This window comes from Bombina bombina, chromosome 7 (genome assembly GCF_027579735.1).
Source record: "Bombina bombina isolate aBomBom1 chromosome 7, aBomBom1.pri, whole genome shotgun sequence".
In the NCBI taxonomy this organism is placed as follows: domain Eukaryota; kingdom Metazoa; phylum Chordata; class Amphibia; order Anura; family Bombinatoridae; genus Bombina; species Bombina bombina.
This window is the reverse complement of record NC_069505.1, coordinates 484,275,168-484,294,348: the sequence shown is the minus strand read 5'-3', so window position 1 is coordinate 484,294,348 and position 19,181 is coordinate 484,275,168. Positions and strand designations below refer to the sequence as shown.

General features: G+C 43.1%; 1 protein-coding gene and 1 non-coding gene across 2 annotated transcripts; both read left to right on the top strand.

Annotated features, from left to right (window-relative positions):
• The first annotated feature begins 3,112 nt into the window (after window positions 1-3,112).
• Window positions 3,113-17,194, top strand: HNRNPL (heterogeneous nuclear ribonucleoprotein L). Its single transcript, XM_053721594.1, has 13 exons — window positions 3,113-3,263; window positions 6,283-6,401; window positions 6,973-7,213; window positions 7,306-7,393; window positions 8,639-8,733; window positions 12,157-12,229; window positions 14,284-14,358; window positions 14,777-15,066; window positions 15,198-15,319; window positions 15,649-15,850; window positions 16,102-16,159; window positions 16,300-16,395; window positions 16,970-17,194. Exons 1-13 carry the CDS (start codon window positions 3,153-3,155, stop codon window positions 17,026-17,028), a joined length of 1,629 nt encoding a protein of 542 aa, XP_053577569.1. The 5' UTR covers window positions 3,113-3,152; the 3' UTR covers window positions 17,029-17,194.
• LOC128637122 (small nucleolar RNA SNORA35) lies at window positions 4,298-4,396 on the top strand. Its single transcript, XR_008398986.1, has one exon. It is a non-coding gene; the product is annotated as a small nucleolar RNA SNORA35 (small nucleolar RNA).
• Window positions 17,195-19,181: the final 1,987 nt, after the last annotated feature.

Genomic DNA, 19,181 nt, shown 5'->3' with positions numbered 1-19,181 from the left:
GAACTCCATAAAAATACTGCACAACCTATAGGTGACTATACACGGGTGGTATCTGGGGGTCACACAATGTCCCCATAAAATCTGAACCTTGATCCCACCACATATATTTTTACAGCTGAATAATCATTTTATCCCCTTTATTACCAGTAACAACGATATGCAGTAGTGATTTGACCCCCTTGTTTGCCAGCAGCACAATGATTTAACACCCCCAGATGTCCCCGAATTTAGGGGACAGTCCCTGGATTGAGGAAATGTCCCTGGCTCCTGTGGAACTGTCCTGGCCCCTGTTGCACTGCAGCCAAGTGCTGGGTGGAAGTGATCGTCCTAACAACTTCACTTCGTAAGAGCGTATGGCAGGCAGCGCGCAGGTCAGGAGGGAAGAGCTTGTGTGTATGTGCATGTGTGTATATTTATGCGTGTGTGTCTATATGCATGTGTGTATATTTATGTTTGTGTGTATGTGCATGTGTGTATATTTATGCTTGTGTGTATGTGTATATATGTACAGGTATACCCCGATCATACAGCGGGTTAGGGACCGGAGCCCCGCTGTAAGGTGAAAACTGCCTTAAAGTGAAACAAGGCAGTTTTAGCTTTCTTTCCACTTGCCAGTGTGTTTAAAAACTTGAAAACATGTTTGAACTAGCATATATTAGGGGTGCAATAGGGCTAAGTTTAGTTTAACACTAGCACAGCACATAATTCAATAAATACTGTACTTGTAAAATAGTGACAATTACTGTAGTAAAATTTGCCAAACTATAGCACTGAGACACAGATTGCACTGTAAAGCTGTAAACAGAGTGAATTGCGCATAACAAAATGGTGCCATTCACTTTTCTCGCAAACTCACAATGATTACAGCACTATTTCATAATCCTTGGAAGTTGAACTTCAGCTCCACAAAGCGCTGTATTAGCGAATCACTGTAAAGTGAAGCGCTGTAAAGTGAGGTATACCTGTATGTTTATATGTGCATGTGTGTATATTTATGCATGCATGCGTGTATGTAGGCTTGTGTCTGTGTATATGTATGCTTGTGTGTGTATATGTATTAGTGTGTGAGAAAAAACGTGTATGTGTATATGTGTATATATATATATATATATATATATATATATAGGCTTACCAGAAGTCCCACTTTTACTGGGATTGTCCCGGTTTGGAGGCGCTGTCCCAGTGTCCCACCCAGTTGTTCATTCTGTCCCAGTAGAGTTGCCACCTCCAGGTTTTAAATCATGTTTCCGGGTTTCAGACCACCTGAAACCCGGACACATTATTCAAAATGACTGGACTGTGGCTCTCCAGCATAGTTGGATGCTGGTACTTTGTTACATACAGCCCTGCTTAGCTTAACATTCGTGTCCTTCAAAGTTTACATTTAGTAGTACAGACTGAGTGAGCAGCGTAGGTTTTTTTGTAATTTTGTAGTACTACTTGGTTTATTTTTCTAAGAATTTAACACCCCCCTGACCCCTGATGTCATTGCCAGTAATACACCTTTAGGGGAATCATATGGGTATGACTAGGAAGTACAGACAGGCAGGATTTTTGGCCTGGATCTTGCTTTACTTCATGCAGGATAGCATTTTGGCTATAATCTTCCTGCATTATGGTATAGAGTAGCCTCTTAAACAGCTTTAGCAGGTACGTGTTTCTTTTTTACTTTCATTCAATGTTGTATTTATGCCTTATCGGTATCTGGCTCTGTTCCTTAATTAGACACATAAAACACATATTACACTGCAGATATTAAATTGTGAAATTGATAATTATGAAAGTGATAATTATGCTTGATGTTTGGCATTATTTAGAATCTGAGATGTAGATTAATGATTTATTTACCATGACAACGTAATGGTGCCATTTTTTTACTAGGGGGTGGTGTTATGGTCTATTTAAACTGTGTGATTCACTTGTTTGACTGAGGAAGGGTAGAGTATCCACGAAACATTAAACACATAAAAGCTACTACTTTAAAAGGACCGGTAATTGCCACGCCCCCTTGACCACGCTCCTGACCACACCCCCACTGGCACCGCACCAGGTGGTCCCAGTTTCACCTCTAAAAATTATGGTAAGCCTATATATATATATATATATATATATATATATATATATATATATATATATATATATATATATAGTACAATCACTCCATAAACCCATACCAAATACACTGCATCTATAATTTGAGGAAAATATGATAATAGTTTTTTTTACCATTTGTCAATAAAAAAGGTCCCCGGATTTCATTTTAAAAATCTGGTCGCCTTACTGTAACACATAGAATAGAAAATGCAGTGTAACTCTTTTGTAACCATATTTGTATTGCATAGAGGCCTAGAAATCCCTTTACATTTAGCTAACAGGGGACTTTAAAAATATTGTAAAGATTTCCTGGCCAGTCTGCTAAAATACTGGACACCTGACAACCCTATATGTGATTTTGATAAGACGCCATTATATTTCTGATTATATTAAATAGAAGCAGACTGCACGTGAAGGTTTTAAGGAAATACAATGCAAAAAGGATTGGTGTTCGGCTATATTAATTTCTGTAATTATGTGAAATAATTATTAATGGGAAAAGATCAGATGAAGCGTGATGTACCTTTTGTTCATTATGTGCCAAAAAAGGTCTATGTTTTCTTAGTTATTAGGTTGTTACAGTTAAATAAGTTATTAGTGTTCGGTCAGGAAAACGAGAAACACCGAATGTAAATATTTTTGTTTGGTTATTACTCTCTAAGACGCTTTTTCGTAAACCGCCATTATGAGCAGTCCACAAGATGGCGGCCAGACAGATTCTTCATCACCTTAACGCCTAACAATTGCAGCCAATCATAGTTGGAGGGGAGAATTGTTTAGCCAATAGGTTCAATTAAAGCGTTCGTCGCTTTGTTGAAGGACGTGGCATTGAACCAATCCACAATATGACCGTTTTTCTCTCCTTACCGCCTACTCTTTGCGATCCAACCAATTAAACGCATAGGTGTTAGATTGACGTGATATTGTAACCAGTAAGCGGTTGAGTTGTAGGAGTGGCAGTTTTTCTGACCTATCCACTTGCTGCTATTGGGCGGGGTGTATCGGGTTTAGCCCCGGCGCCATGTTGGGGAGCCCACAGTCCCGGCGGAGCGCTGAAGATGGCGGCAGCTGCAGCAGTTGGAGCCAGGCAAAATTATTACGGGACTGAGGGCCGAGCCCCAAAACGACAGAAAACCGACGGAACCGAGGAAAGCGTGGCGGCCACAGCGGTGCGTATGCAGGGCATTTTAAGCAATACCTTACTAAATCTTAGGAATTATTTTGTGTGTTGTGCGTTTATCCACGTGTGGAGGTGGCGGCCGCCGCCGCCATAGACGACCGTGATTGTGCACGAATAGTTCTCACGCGCCTCCTATATTTATCATCTTAATGGTTATTTGCAACATTATGATTGCCAGTGTACTTTCTTTAATTATAAGCTAAGGAAAAGCAGTATACGCAGTTAGCATATGTTTGTATATTAATGGAGGGATCAATACGTGTATTATGCATATGGTGTAGTAAATGGTCTGGACCTTCAGGAGGTTCCTCTGTACCGATGCAAAAGTGTATGGCTTATACAATGTATATAAATATACATCATTTAAAAATATATATATTTAATATCCAACGCACATCAATTACAAAATATAGCATACGTTTATTTAATGTTGATTTTTGGAATATATTATCTGATTTTAGCTTAGTTTAGCTGAGCAGTCAATAAATTAGCTGGGTGGTGTGCCTACTAAATAGATCACAGGGAGAGCACTGTGTAATATGTATATTGGTTTTGTAAACCCCCTATAGCAAATGTTTGTAAATAAGTCTTCCCCCCCCCCCCTCCCCATTTTTTTTAAAATAAATGAGCACAAACTCAATTACTATCTCACATCCCTGCAATTTTTATTATAACATTTGTTTACTGCATGGCTGAGTGATTTTATAAACACGGTTTTGGTCATTTTATCTGGATATTCTTGTTTATGTATTTATTAAATGTATCTTTGTTTGCGTCCTAGAATATTTCCCAGCATGACCATTGATCCATTTGCTCCCCTTTTTGTATCTATTGGGTAACTAAAAGATTAGGCCCTTGGGGTTTTGGTAGGGGGTGAAAGTTGGTATTTTAATCCTATTCTTTGGACACATTTTTTGCTGACTGTTAGTTTCATGCTTTATTTGAAAAATATTTGTCTGTAAACATTGGTAAAACAGCATCTTGGTTGTATAATCATGTGTTGATGCTCTGTATATTTAAAGATTGCACTGTATAGTATCCCTATGGACTGTCTGTGGACATTGGGGTCCTTTTCAGTGCCAGATTATAGAGCCCGCTAACCTCTTGTGGCTGGGTACACATAGGATAGGTTTACATTTCTAGAATGCGTACAGTCAAGTAGCGGAGTGCTAAATCTGAGTCTTCTAAATTAGTGTTTATTCTAGTGCTTTTATATATGTTCTTTGTTTCTCAAACTGTGTTATTGCCCTTGCGACACCTTTTGTCCCCATTCATAATCTTGCCATAGTATCTCCAGCTGCCTTGTCTTCTCAGGACTCCTTGATAACCTAGTTCCAGCATGCACCTCCCCCCCGTCCATTATGGATTAATTTACTTTCTCGCTAACCACCCCATCTGTTTAGGTTCCTCTTGTTGCCAGGTGCACCCCCTCCCCCGTGTCCAGCCCTTGTTTCTCTTCCCCCCCCCCCCCCCCCCCCGTTGTTTTATCTGGTTCAGTCCTTTTTGTCAATAAATCCGTGGAGTATTTTTTGGACAACATTTAAAATATCACCCACTTAACACATCAATACTAATTGTAGTTCTTTGTTAAAATAACTATTTCTATGCTGGAGTAATTGTGTTTAATGGAGGCTGTAGGTTTCCTAGATATTCAATATTTTTATTTAAATAAAGGGGTTTTATAGTGTTCTCCTCAAAACTTTTTTAGAGGACGCGCCATCCAGCCAATTTTACTTACCACCAGCTAGAATTTCAGCCAATATTAACTTAAAATGTGCTATTAAGTGATTGATTAGTTTTGCACATATTATCAGTCAATGCAGCTAAAAACCGTATGAGATGATAAAATAGTACACTGCCCCCACCTGGCTACTTCATAATGCTGCCTGACTGGCAAAGTTTTCTGTGGAGAACACTGGTTTTAGCTGGTGTGGTGCGTGTTAATATGGCTACAGCTGCAAAAGATATTTGTTTAAAGGGACACTCAAGTCAAAATGTAACGTTCATGATTCAGAGCAGCGGTTAAAAACAACTTTTCAATTTCATTAACAAAATACTAAATTTTTTAGTGTGTGTGTGGTCTTGCCTCCTTCATCAGCAAGACCTCCGAAAACGTTACAGGAATAAAGTAACTTTGTTGTGAAAGACCTGAGTGCATTTTGTGGGTATATCTATATATCTTTTTTTTCTTGGTATCCTTTATTGAAGGAGCAGCAAGACACTAGTTGAAGCTAGCTGAACACATTGGTAAGCCAGAGGCGAGATGCAAATCTATGCATCCACCAAACATCTAGCTCATGAGCCTACCTGGGTATGCTTTTCAACAAAGGATATCAATATAGATAAACAAATTGGGTAACGGAACTAATTTGAGAAGTTGTTTAAAATTGTATGCTCTCTCTGACTCATGAAGGAAAAACTTTTAGTTACATGTCCTTTTTAAAGGACCAATAAATACAGAAGATTTGCATAATCAACAAATGCATGATATCCCTCCTGTATGTGTTTGTAAATTTTGTCCTGTATCTTACAAGTCTTGTATTTTATCTAAATGAATTGTATCCATGGACAGCTCTGCGGAATATGTTGGCGCTTAATAAAGTATAAAAATAATATCAAGACTATGCAATAGCACTGTATGAAAATCAAATGAGTAGACCCCCCCCAAACATGACTATTTCCACCACTACTATATCATGTGACAACAATCAGAAATGCATATACATGTATTCTGTGAAAATTACACATGCTCAGTAGGAGCTGGGGCCCCAGAAAGTTTGTATATAAAGACTGCACATTACGATAATGGGAAGTTAACTGGAATTTTAAAAAAAAATCTGAAACATGAAAGTTTAATTTTGTTAAATGTGTCTAACCTTATACCTAAAGGGACATAATGCATTAAACATTTATAACTATTTTATGCTTGGGTTTGTCGCTTAAATATATTAAAAGTTTGAGGTGTTTTCTGTTAATGTTCCATGCTCATTAAGCTTTGTCTCCATCAGGAAGGCTACGAGGACCCTCACAAGACACCGGCATCCCCGGTGGTCCATGTGAGGGGACTAATCGATGGCGTGCTGGAAGCAGACCTTGTTGAAGCTCTTCAGGAGTTCGGGACCATCAGGTATATTTGAGAGGTGACATCGGTCTGTTAAAGGGACAGTGTACTGGAAAATTTCACCCACTTAATTTTTTCCCTCATTATCCATTTTACCAGCTGTTGTGAATTAAATGGTTTATAAATAGCTTGTTTAATTTTGGTATTTGACATGACCGCTTTTGATCAATATCCTAAATTATGCTGAAAATGTCTACTCTTGCATATTGGCTATAGAAAATCTGTTTAGACAGCATAAATTACAGTCCCAGTGGGAAGTAGGAGACTGTAGTAATAAAGCATTGGGCTTTTGTATTCAGACCAAAGAGATAAGGAAGCATTTGAGTGTACAGCATATATTAACCTAACATCTGACTTCCCTGCAAGCTCAGCCCAGTTTAATGGTTTGTCAAAGAACAAGGTCCGTTATTTCATATACAATATAATGGATCAATGTATTATACATATGGCATATCTATTTACTGGAAATGCATAAGGGGTAATACTTTTCAGTACACTGTCAGTTTAATAGTGGGCATGGTATTATTAAAATGTAAAGTTTTCATTAGCTTGGAGTCTAACATGCAACCTCTTACAGTTATGTAGTGGTAATGCCCAAGAAAAGGCAGGCTCTAGTAGAGTATGAAGATATCCTGGGAGCCTGCAATGCTGTTAACTATGCCGCAGACAACCAGATCTATGTTGCTGGACACCCAGCATTTGTCAACTATTCCACCAGCCAGAAGATCTCTCGTCCAGTGGATTCAGGGGATGATTCCAGGGGTGTCAACAACGTTCTTCTCTTCACCATCCTCAACCCAATATACTCTATCACAACGGTACAGTTGATACAAAATATAAATGTGTGTATTATACTCATTCTGGGGCTTTTTGAGCAGTCTCTTGATGTTGCATTCTTTTCTCATTGCAGGACGTGCTGTATACCATCTGCAACCCATGTGGCCCTGTCCAGCGCATCGTTATCTTTAGGAAGAACGGTGTCCAAGCAATGGTTGAATATCCTTTTTGTCTGATTTAGTTTTTCAACTAACATTTTATTAGAGCTTATCTTATGAGAGCTTAAAGGGACACACAGAACCCAAAATTTCTTTCCTGAATCAGCGCATGAAATCTTAAGCAACTTTCTAATTTACTCATTAATTTTTTTTCTTCTCTTGCTATCTTTATTTGAAAAAGAAGGCATCTAATTTTTTATTTTTTTCCCAGTACTTTGACAGGACTTTTATTAGCGGATAAATTTATTCGCCAATCAGCAAGAACAACCCAGGTTGTTAACCAAAAATGGGCTGGCATCGAAACTTACATTCTTGCATTTCAAATAAAGATACCAAGAGAATTAAGAAAATTTGATAATAGGAGTAAATTAGAAAGGTGCTTAAAATCTCATGCTCTATCTGAATCGCAAAATAAAGTTTGGGTTCAGTGTCCCTTTAAGCATTCCAAAACCCAATGGCACAAAGTATATAATTTGTAATGGTCAGTCTATTAAAGCAATACAAATGCTCTGTCCTTAAAGGGACAGTTAACACTTTGTAATTACAAGACCTCTGAATTGCTATAGAATAACATTGGTCTATAAAAGTCTTGGTTACTGCAATTGTTTTTCAGTAGCTAAACTCCACCCAGCACTTGTCTTGTATGGATGAGGCAGTCTACAAAGGCTAGCTATGGTCATGTATACAGTACATTGTTTTGCAGTGTTAGGTGTTAAAGCCAGTTAGGGAAAAGTTTGTGTATAAGATAGCTGTGTATATGTAGCAGGGTTAGCTGTTGAGAAACCTGCTGGGGGCGTTTCCAGTACCAGTTTCCACTAGAAAATCTACATGTGTTCACATTTAAAGGGGCAAAATAAAGTATATTGCAAAGTTTTTCTACCAGTGTCCCTTGTGGGCTGGACCAGGCAGAAGTATAATTCAAGGACTTCATAAATATGACCACTCACTATTTTGTTGTGAGAATTCAACAGTTAGAAAATGCTACAGGGACAATGCACAGAACTGAAAATCTAAGTTAAAGGGACAGTTCACCCAAATGGTTAAATAATTCCAGATATAGCCTTTAGCCAACAAGGGCTGAGCCACTAAACAGCTTTGTGAAAGGCTGAACTATTCCCTATAATTATTATATTCTAAATGGTAACATTGTCTTCTGCCTATAAGGACTCCAGTCATCCCTTTTTTGTTTCTTGTGAAGCTGTCATGTGTTACATGTAGGAAAAGCTTTTTCCTTAACAGTTGCCACATTTGATTCTGTGCAAAGTGCTCAGCGAGCAAAGGCTTCATTGAATGGAGCCGACATCTACTCTGGGTGCTGCACTCTCAAGATAGAGTATGCTAAGGTAAGGCTGGGCTCGCTCTTGTTGGCTCTCTCTGTCTCTCTCTCTCTCTCTCTCTCTGGCTCGCTCTCTCTCTGGCTCGCTCTCTCTCTGGCTCGCTCTCTCTCTGGCTCGCTCTCTCTCTGGCTCGCTCTCTCTCTGGCTCGCTCTCTCTCTGGCTCGCTCTCTCTCTGGCTCGCTCTCTCTCTGGCTCGCTCTCTCTCTGGCTCGCTCTCTCTCTGGCTCGCTCTCTGGCTCGCTCTCTGGCTCGCTCTCTGGCTCGCTCTCTGGCTCGCTCTCTGGCTCGCTCTCTGGCTCGCTCTCTGGCTCGCTCTCTGGCTCGCTCTCTGGCTCGCTCTCTGGCTCGCTCTCTGGCTCGCTCTCTGGCTCGCTCTCTGGCTCTCTCTCTGGCTCTCTCTCTGGCTCTCTCTCTGGCTCTCTCTCTGGCTCGCTCTCTGGCTCTCTCTCTGGCTCTCTCTCTGGCTCTCTCTCTGGCTCTCTCTCTGGCTCTCTCTCTGGCTCTCTCTCTGGCTCTCTCTCTGGCTCTCTCTCTGGCTCTCTCTCTGGCTCTCTCTCTGGCTCTCTCTCTGGCTCTCTCTCTGGCTCTCTCTCTGGCTCTCTCTCTGGCTCTCTCTCTGGCTCTCTCTCTGGCTCTCTCTCTGGCTCTCTCTCTGGCTCTCTCTCTGGCTCTCTCTCTGGCTCTCTCTCTGGCTCTCTCTCTGGCTCTCTCTCTGGCTCTCTCTCTGGCTCTCTCTCTGGCTCTCTCTCTGGCTCTCTCTCTGGCTCTCTCTCTGGCTCTCTCTCTGGCTCTCTCTCTGGCTCTCTCTCTGGCTCTCTCTCTGGCTCTCTCTCTGGCTCTCTCTCTGGCTCTCTCTCTGGCTCTCTCTCTGGCTCTCTCTCTGGCTCTCTCTCTGGCTCTCTCTCTGGCTCTCTCTCTGGCTCTCTCTCTGGCTCTCTCTCTGGCTCTCTCTCTGGCTCTCTCTCTGGCTCTCTCTCTGGCTCTCTCTCTGGCTCTCTCTCTGGCTCTCTCTCTGGCTCTCTCTCTGGCTCTCTCTCTGGCTCTCTCTCTGGCTCTCTCTCTGGCTCTCTCTCTGGCTCTCTCTCTGGCTCTCTCTCTGGCTCTCTCTCTGGCTCTCTCTCTGGCTCTCTCTCTGGCTCTCTCTCTGGCTCTCTCTCTGGCTCTCTCTCTGGCTCTCTCTCTGGCTCTCTCTCTGGCTCTCTCTCTGGCTCTCTCTCTGGCTCTCTCTCTGGCTCTCTCTCTGGCTCTCTCTCTGGCTCTCTCTCTGGCTCTCTCTCTGGCTCTCTCTCTGGCTCTCTCTCTGGCTCTCTCTCTGGCTCTCTCTCTGGCTCTCTCTCTGGCTCTCTCTCTGGCTCTCTCTCTGGCTCTCTCTCTGGCTCTCTCTCTGGCTCTCTCTCTGGCTCTCTCTCTGGCTCTCTCTCTGGCTCTCTCTCTGGCTCTCTCTCTGGCTCTCTCTCTGGCTCTCTCTCTGGCTCTCTCTCTGGCTCTCTCTCTGGCTCTCTCTCTGGCTCTCTCTCTGGCTCTCTCTCTGGCTCTCTCTCTGGCTCTCTCTCTGGCTCTCTCTCTGGCTCTCTCTCTGGCTCTCTCTCTGGCTCTCTCTCTGGCTCTCTCTCTGGCTCTCTCTCTGGCTCTCTCTCTGGCTCTCTCTCTGGCTCTCTCTCTGGCTCTCTCTCTGGCTCTCTCTCTGGCTCTCTCTCTGGCTCTCTCTCTGGCTCTCTCTCTGGCTCTCTCTCTGGCTCTCTCTCTGGCTCTCTCTCTGGCTCTCTCTCTGGCTCTCTCTCTGGCTCTCTCTCTGGCTCTCTCTCTGGCTCTCTCTCTGGCTCTCTCTCTGGCTCTCTCTCTGGCTCTCTCTCTGGCTCTCTCTCTGGCTCTCTCTCTGGCTCTCTCTCTGGCTCTCTCTCTGGCTCTCTCTCTGGCTCTCTCTCTGGCTCTCTCTCTGGCTCTCTCTCTGGCTCTCTCTCTGGCTCTCTCTCTGGCTCTCTCTCTGGCTCTCTCTCTGGCTCTCTCTCTGGCTCTCTCTCTGGCTCTCTCTCTGGCTCTCTCTCTGGCTCTCTCTCTGGCTCTCTCTCTGGCTCTCTCTCTGGCTCTCTCTCTGGCTCTCTCTCTGGCTCTCTCTCTGGCTCTCTCTCTGGCTCTCTCTCTGGCTCTCTCTCTGGCTCTCTCTCTGGCTCTCTCTCTGGCTCTCTCTCTGGCTCTCTCTCTGGCTCTCTCTCTGGCTCTCTCTCTGGCTCTCTCTCTGGCTCTCTCTCTGGCTCTCTCTCTGGCTCTCTCTCTGGCTCTCTCTCTGGCTCTCTCTCTGGCTCTCTCTCTGGCTCTCTCTCTGGCTCTCTCTCTGGCTCTCTCTCTGGCTCTCTCTCTGGCTCTCTCTCTGGCTCTCTCTCTGGCTCTCTCTCTGGCTCTCTCTCTGGCTCTCTCTCTGGCTCTCTCTCTGGCTCTCTCTCTGGCTCTCTCTCTGGCTCTCTCTCTGGCTCTCTCTCTGGCTCTCTCTCTGGCTCTCTCTCTGGCTCTCTCTCTGGCTCTCTCTCTGGCTCTCTCTCTGGCTCTCTCTCTGGCTCTCTCTCTGGCTCTCTCTCTGGCTCTCTCTCTGGCTCTCTCTCTGGCTCTCTCTCTGGCTCTCTCTCTGGCTCTCTCTCTGGCTCTCTCTCTGGCTCTCTCTCTGGCTCTCTCTCTGGCTCTCTCTCTGGCTCTCTCTCTGGCTCTCTCTCTGGCTCTCTCTCTGGCTCTCTCTCTGGCTCTCTCTCTGGCTCTCTCTCTGGCTCTCTCTCTGGCTCTCTCTCTGGCTCTCTCTCTGGCTCTCTCTCTGGCTCTCTCTCTGGCTCTCTCTCTGGCTCTCTCTGGCTCTCTCTCTGGCTCTCTCTCTGGCTCTCTCTCTGGCTCTCTCTCTGGCTCTCTCTCTGGCTCTCTCTCTGGCTCTCTCTCTGGCTCTCTCTCTGGCTCTCTCTCTGGCTCTCTCTCTGGCTCTCTCTCTGGCTCTCTCTCTGGCTCTCTCTCTGGCTCTCTCTCTGGCTCTCTCTCTGGCTCTCTCTCTGGCTCTCTCTCTGGCTCTCTCTCTGGCTCTCTCTCTGGCTCTCTCTCTGGCTCTCTCTCTGGCTCTCTCTCTGGCTCTCTCTCTGGCTCTCTCTCTGGCTCTCTCTCTGGCTCTCTCTCTGGCTCTCTCTCTGTCTCTCTCTCTGGCTCTCTCTCTGGCTCTCTCTCTGGCTCTCTCTCTGGCTCTCTCTCTGGCTCTCTCTCTGGCTCTCTCTCTGGCTCTCTCTCTGGCTCTCTCTCTGGCTCTCTCTCTGGCTCTCTCTCTGGCTCTCTCTCTGGCTCTCTCTCTGGCTCTCTCTCTGGCTCTCTCTCTGGCTCTCTCTCTCGCTCTCTCTCTGGCTCTCTCTCTCGCTCTCTCTCTCGCTCTCTCTCTTTGGCTCACTTTTTCTCTTGTTTTCCAGCCCACAAGACTTAATGTTTTCAAGAATGATCAGGACACCTGGGATTACACCAACCCTGCCTTGAGCGGACAAGGTAATTAATCTGTCTCACTCTTTGCTATGTATACATGACTTTCACTAGCCTGATATAAAGCACCTAAGTGGCACTCCACGCTCTGTAATGCCATTGCACTGATTCCTGGTTGTCATACTGGGCACTGACCCCACAGGGCATTTATTATAAACAGTGCTCAGTTCCCTTTCTAAATCTGAAGGAACAGAAGTATGTAATGCACGTCATTTCCTACTGCTTAAGTAGTTTTAAGCCCATGCCGATGTGAGTTGTGCAAATTATTTGACCCCTGTTGTGCCTTATACCCAGATCAAGCGATGGCATTACACGACTAGCCTATAACACATTTCTTTTCCAAGGTACATACTAGAAGACATTGTGCACAGGCCAGCTCAGTGCTGCCCGCTGTGTCTCAAACTGACCCCAGAGGTGGCAGTTTTGTTTTCAGGGGCCTCCCGTTAATGGGACACTTCCCGAATCCCCCCTGGGGTCCAGGACAGACTGGCCTTGGCCTACACATTTGTTTAACTAACACTCAGAGTAGTGAGCATGAAGACACTCATCGCAGCAATGACAGGCCATCTGCAGACGTCACACACGGTGACCAAGAGAAACTCGCTGAAATGGGGGCTCTCAACATGCCACAGCACAGAGGCTTCTCCCAACATGCCACAAGTATAAAGACCGCTCCCAACACGATGCAGGCACGTTACAAGTACAGTGACCGCTCTCAACATTACACGTTACAAGCACAGAACGGGGCTTATTCATGCCACTGCAAACTGAGCCACACGCTATAGGCATGTAATTGAGCAACACAGTCATGTAACAGGTACAGAAATGGGTTTCAACATGCCACGGCAGGCAGAGACTGGGCGGAACATGCCACATTAACACTACGAGAGCCTCAATCCCACAGCAGTCTTCTCACCAAAATCACAATGCGCCAAGCTCAGAAGATCCGAACATACCTTACTTTCCTTTTTATCAAGGAGGACAGGCTTCCCTGCAGCCCCCTCCATTGTGAGGGGAGGCGGGCGCCATAACAGGAAGCACACAGTACCAGCGCAATAGCGCACATTACAAGAACATGTACATGGAGTGCACACAACACGGAAACACGTTAGCAACACGTGAATATATATATTTTTTAGATTTGTTGTTGTTTGCCCTTCCATGTAACTGATCAGTGTAAAACCATGTGATGCAGGGTCGCTGCGTGTGTATGGCGGGGCGTCACCTTTCAGAGCTCTGCTTACGCACACATGAGGTATCCAATGGTAAGAGAAATACAGATATGTTTTTGGGACGTTGTGCTCTTCTGTAAGTAACTTTTATCAATCTTTGTGATACCTTTCCCTTCAAATCTGATATACAATTTTGCTTTTCCTTTTGGGTATTCTCTAAGTGGGAAGGGGCTGTGAAGCAAGGTGGTTTAATGTGTTTTTAAAGGGATATGAAATCCAATTATTTTTTCTTTCAGATTCTGATAGAGCATGCGACTTTCTAATGTGCTCCTATTAATTGTTCTGTTGGTATCTTTAATTGGAAAAGCAGGAATGTAAGCTTATGAGCCAGCCCATTTTTGGTTCAGCAAATGGGTAGCGCTAGCCAATTGGTGGCTAAATGTAGCGCTACCCAGGGTGTTGAGTCAAAAATGGGCTGACAACCTGCATTCCTGCTTTATCAAATAGATACCAAGAGAACAAAGAAAATAAAAAGTTGCTTAAAATTGCATTCTCTCTAAATCATGAAATAAAATTTGGCTTTAATAACCCTTTAAACAATGCTTAGTTTCTCTTGTGTTTTTTTTTTTTTTTTTTTTTTTTTAATGCTTAGTGGTTTGGGGGCTGGTGGGTTATCTGTGCTTTTATATGCTTATAGTTTAGAGTGATTGTGTAGACAAAATTGTATTAAACAAAATACCTCTGTAAATTTTGGCAATTGACACCTTGCTACACAGACCTCAAGCATAATCTCCCTTCTGGGCAGCCGGCAGGGTTTCTAGCCTTTTCTGATTTATAATGGTCTTTTACTATCACTACCAGCTTGATCATTCTGATGTCTGCTTATAGGTGACCCTGCTGCTAACCCCAACAACAAGCGCCAGAGAAACCCACCATTACTGGGAGATCATCCTGCAGAGTATGGTAAGAACAGCACTATCGTTACTTTGTGTAACTGTTGCAGACTAAATGATTCTGCTCTTAAAGGACCTCTAAATAAAATACCCCTGCTGTTTACTGGCCCCTTGTATCATGTGATAGCGAACAGCCAAATAGGCTAGTATATGTATACCCTGCCTCAACATCTGTATTGAAGATGTGCACAATTTGATAATAGAAGTAAATTGGCAAGTCTCTTAATGCATGCTCTATCTGAATCATGAAAGTGTCCCTTTAACAATGGATTAGTCTCAAGCTACTTCCTACTAAAGATCATATTTATACATCGCTGTTTGCCAACCATTTTGTCATGAGTGCAGTATGTTCCGAAAAAGTATAATTGGTTCTTAGGTTAGAAATAAGTTAAATGTAATATTACATTTAACATGTCTTATTTTTGTAGCAGGGGGTCCTCCTCACGCAGCCTACCATGGTCATTATCATGAAGAAGCATATGGTCCACCACCTCCACACTATGAAGGTCGCAGGATGGGACCTCCTCCAGTTGGAGCTCCACGCAGAGGAGGTGGCCCTGCACGCTACACTCCTCAGTATGGACACCCGCCACCTCCACCCCCAGAGTATGGCCCACACGCTGAAAGCCCTGTTCTGATGGTGTATGGCCTGGATCCCAGCAAGATGAATTGTGACCGTGTGTTTAACGTCTTCTGTCTTTATGGCAATTTGGAGAAGGTGAGTGGGGTAGATGGGTTCTATGTTGGCTTGAGGGCCTCTCGGCTTGGAAGCAAGTTTTTTTTTTTTAACTTTTTTTTTTTTTTTTTTTTTTCTTTCCCCCCCCCCCCCCCCGACCTCCTCCCCTACAGGTGAAGTTCATGAAGAGTAAGCCAGGGGCTGCCATGGTGGAAATGGCTGATGGATATGCTGTTGATCGGGCACTCACTCACCTGAACAATAATTTCATGTTTGGACAGAAGTTGAGCGTTTGGTATGTTAGTCTTGTTGCTGCATGTGATATATATTTTTTTTTTTTTTTTTTTTTGTAAATGGGGATGATGCATTTGATGTGTGAGCTTGAATGTGAGGGGGCAGTAGAGACCTAGCCTTTCAGTAATGTAGTTGCTCTCTAGCTTTCTGAAGGCACTTGTTGACCTGTCTCTTAACTGCTCTGTATTTGACTCCACCCTTGAAGATTGTCATCTACTCGTTTAACTACTTCTCCAGTGTCTGGCACCAGTTGCTCCATATTTGCGCTCAGGGTCACTCAAACGCTGTGTGGTAGGGCGCTTGTAGTAAGCGGTCTTTCCTTTCTTTCAGTGTGTCTAAGCAGCAATCCATTGTACCAGGACAGTCGTATGGCCTTGAGGATGGCTCCTGCAGCTTCAAAGTGTTCAGCGGCTCCCGCAACAATCGTTTCTCCTCCCCAGAACAGGCTGCCAAAAACCGCATCCAACAACCAAGCAACGTGCTGCACTTTTTCAATGCACCCCCAGAGGTGACTGAACAGAACTTCTTGGAGGTAAGCGGCCTGAAAGATGGTTGTGTAATCTACTCTTAATGTGTAGTTTTGCTTGTGATGTATTAAAGGACCAGTAAACAGATTTGCATAATCGACAAATGCAAGATAAGACAATGCAAAAGCACTTAGTCTGATCATCAAACGAAGAGTAGATTTTGTTAATGGAAGTAAATTAAAAAGTTGTTTAAAATTGCTCTAAGTTTCATTTTGACTTGAGTGTCCCTTTAACTTACGTTTTTGTGTCTTTACAGATTTGTGAAGAGCTTGGAGCAAAGAAGCCTGCATCGATCAAAGTTTTCTCTGGAAAGAGTGAGTAGATTAGTGTATTTGTCCTAACCCTTCCATGCAAGCTGTTAGTGGCCAGATGTGTTTTTCCTCACACCGTTTCTTTTGCTGGCTACAATTTTTTTTTAATTTTTTTTTTTTTTTTTTTTTTTTTTTTTTTTTAGGTGAGCGGAGTTCTTCTGGTCTGCTGGAGTGGGAAAACAAGAGTGATGCTCTTGAAACTCTCAGCTTCCTTAATCACCACCAGATGAAGAATCCCAGTAAGTATAAACTGCCTCAGAAGGCAGCCACTCCCAGCGTTCGGCTCTTTTTGAAGCCAGATTTAAAAGTTTAACACACTAAGATTTGTGCAAATGCAGATCTTGGTGTATTTTTACTTAAGATTTAATCAGGTTCCGAAAAGAGCTGAATGCACATATCTAGTATAAATAACTTGTGGCTTCTTTTAAAGTGCTATAAAACCAAACTTTTTTTATTCAAATTAGAATAGTTTAATAACTTTCCAATTAATGATTACATTTCCATCATTCTCTTGGTAATCTTTGGAGCAACAATGCACTACTCTGACCTAACTGAACACATGGGGTGAACCAATGAGGCTTGTGCACAGCCACCAATTACAGCTAGTTAGCAGTAGTGCATTGCTGTTCAGAAGGCTACCCTAGGTATGATTTTCATCCAAGGATACCAAGAGAATGTATATTAGGGATAAGAAGTACATTTGATATGCTTAGTCCTAATTTGATACAGTAAGGTATTCATTAATGTTGCTACAATGGTTTCTGAACATTTTATTTGAAAATACGTGATGCATTGATCTCTCTTATCTTGCAGATGGACCTTACCCTTACACCCTGAAGCTGTGCTTCTCCACTGCCCAGCATGCTTCCTAACACCGGACGCAGCTAAACCTCTGCCATCATAGTTTAATATAGTTTGTCTCCTCATGGGAGACACTTTTTATGTTTGTTTTTTTTCTGTGACTTTTTTTAGAAAAAAAATCTAATTGTACATTTGTGCTGGTGAACTTGCACATCTCAATAAAATTTTGAGGTATTATCCATGTTGCTTGTTTGAAAAAATGGTGCTATGAAATCCTAAATATCAACTCCACTGTCGTCCTCAATATGTCTTGTGACTTATCTGAAATCTGGAGTAAAGCTGATGGGGAATCCCTGATGTGTGCGTTTGCAGGACCCTGCTACATATCTTGAAATTCCAGTTTCCCTTTCTAGGCCTGAGATTTAAAGGAATAAATAGTATATACAAATTTTTATATAACTGCATGCAATAGATGCTACTAGGAAGAATATGCACAGACACTGATCTAAAAATCCAGTGTAAAACATTTTTAAAAACTTTAAAAAGACTTTAGAAGCAATGATGTTGAACTTAGGCTGGGACACCCACTGGAAGGGGCTGAGAAAGCAGGAAGAGCAGTCTCACTAAATTATATTGAAACGACAAAATCATGAAGTATATTGCCAAGTCTTACTATACATAAAACTTTATTTAATATCTCAAGTTTTGTCCTTTTTATTTAGCATGTTTGTGGATTATTTAACTCCATGGCTCCCAGAGCTATGTGATGTATAGCTATTCCATGCCAATTTAACCAGTGTAAAAGGGTTCTTTAAATCCTGTAGTGCCCAGTGCATGACATTTCACAAGCCCCAGGCTTGCCAATAGAATTCTCTAATGTAGATCCTGACATAGTTTAGGTGGTACGCACGTGTGGAAATGGTGCCATGATTGGGAAATATAAAGTTAGAGACCTTTTTGCCCTAATATGCTGCTCTGTATCTGTTATACAATTAGATGTGACATCTAGGTATATGGTGGGGCAAACTAGTCACAAGTTATATTGCTGGCAAGTTTGCATCTGGACCCATTAACCTGGTGGGGTACACATGGTAGATCTTAAGGTTAGGGACATTGTTGGCTATTTGGACAAACATTACTATGTTTTGTGGAAGGGCAGGATCCCATATGTATGATCAGTGGGGGTAACGTAAGGCTTTAATATGGGGGTATCTAAGCATGGGTAAAGTTGAAAATGTGTATTGTACTAGCCTACACAGTCACTTTGCATAGGTGTTGTATTAATCCTAAAGTAAATGTTACCATCTAAATGCCTACTGGCAGACTATAAGGGGTTTATTCAGTACCTGCCTAATAAACTGAGTAAAACTGCTTTTCTTTTTTATGACACGAGTCCACGGATCATCTTAATTACTAATGGGATATTCACCTCCTGGTCAGCAGGAGGAGGCAAAGAGCACCACAGCAAAGCTGTTAAATAGCTCCTCCCACTTCAGGTATTCTTTGCCTACATTAGATAGGAAGTGGTAAAGTGAGGTCTTTAAAAATAAACTCTTGACTGAAGAATCTTAAGTAGTACAAGATTGTGCTGCTTTGTTCTAGGGTGTAGCTGTAGTCCATATCAGTCTCTTCAGTAGGGCATTGGTGTCTCTAGAGCAATGGGAACTGGTGGGACACCATTCTCACTGTGCCTCCCATACATTTATGCTGCCCTTATCCTGATAACCTAAGCAAGATTACTCGGGCTTTATCATTATCCACAGGGCTATGGGAGGGAGAGGACCTCTTAAACCTGCTGAGCGAGTCCACGGATTTAATCCTTACTTATGGGATATCACCTCCTGGTCAGCAGGAGCTCCACAGCAGAGCTGCATAAATAGCTCTTCCCTCCCATTCCAGTCATTCTCTTTGCCTGTGTTAGTGATAGGAAGAGGTAAAGTGAGGTGTTTGAATTCTTCTATCAAGAGTTTTTTTATTTTATATGGTGCCGATGGTACTATTTTTCTACAGAGAAACATCTGAAGATAGCTGACTGGCTATGGGAACTAGTGGATTTTAGTTTCACTGTGCCTCCCACAACTGTGCTGCTTCTCTGTGCAGTCATCGAATATTGACTAAGACCCTTATACCTTACAGGACCTCAGGAGGAAGAGTGGACCTCGTGATACTGTAAGATTAATATGCTGTTCCTCAGCATAGAGGTAAGTGCGTTTTTTTTTTTTGT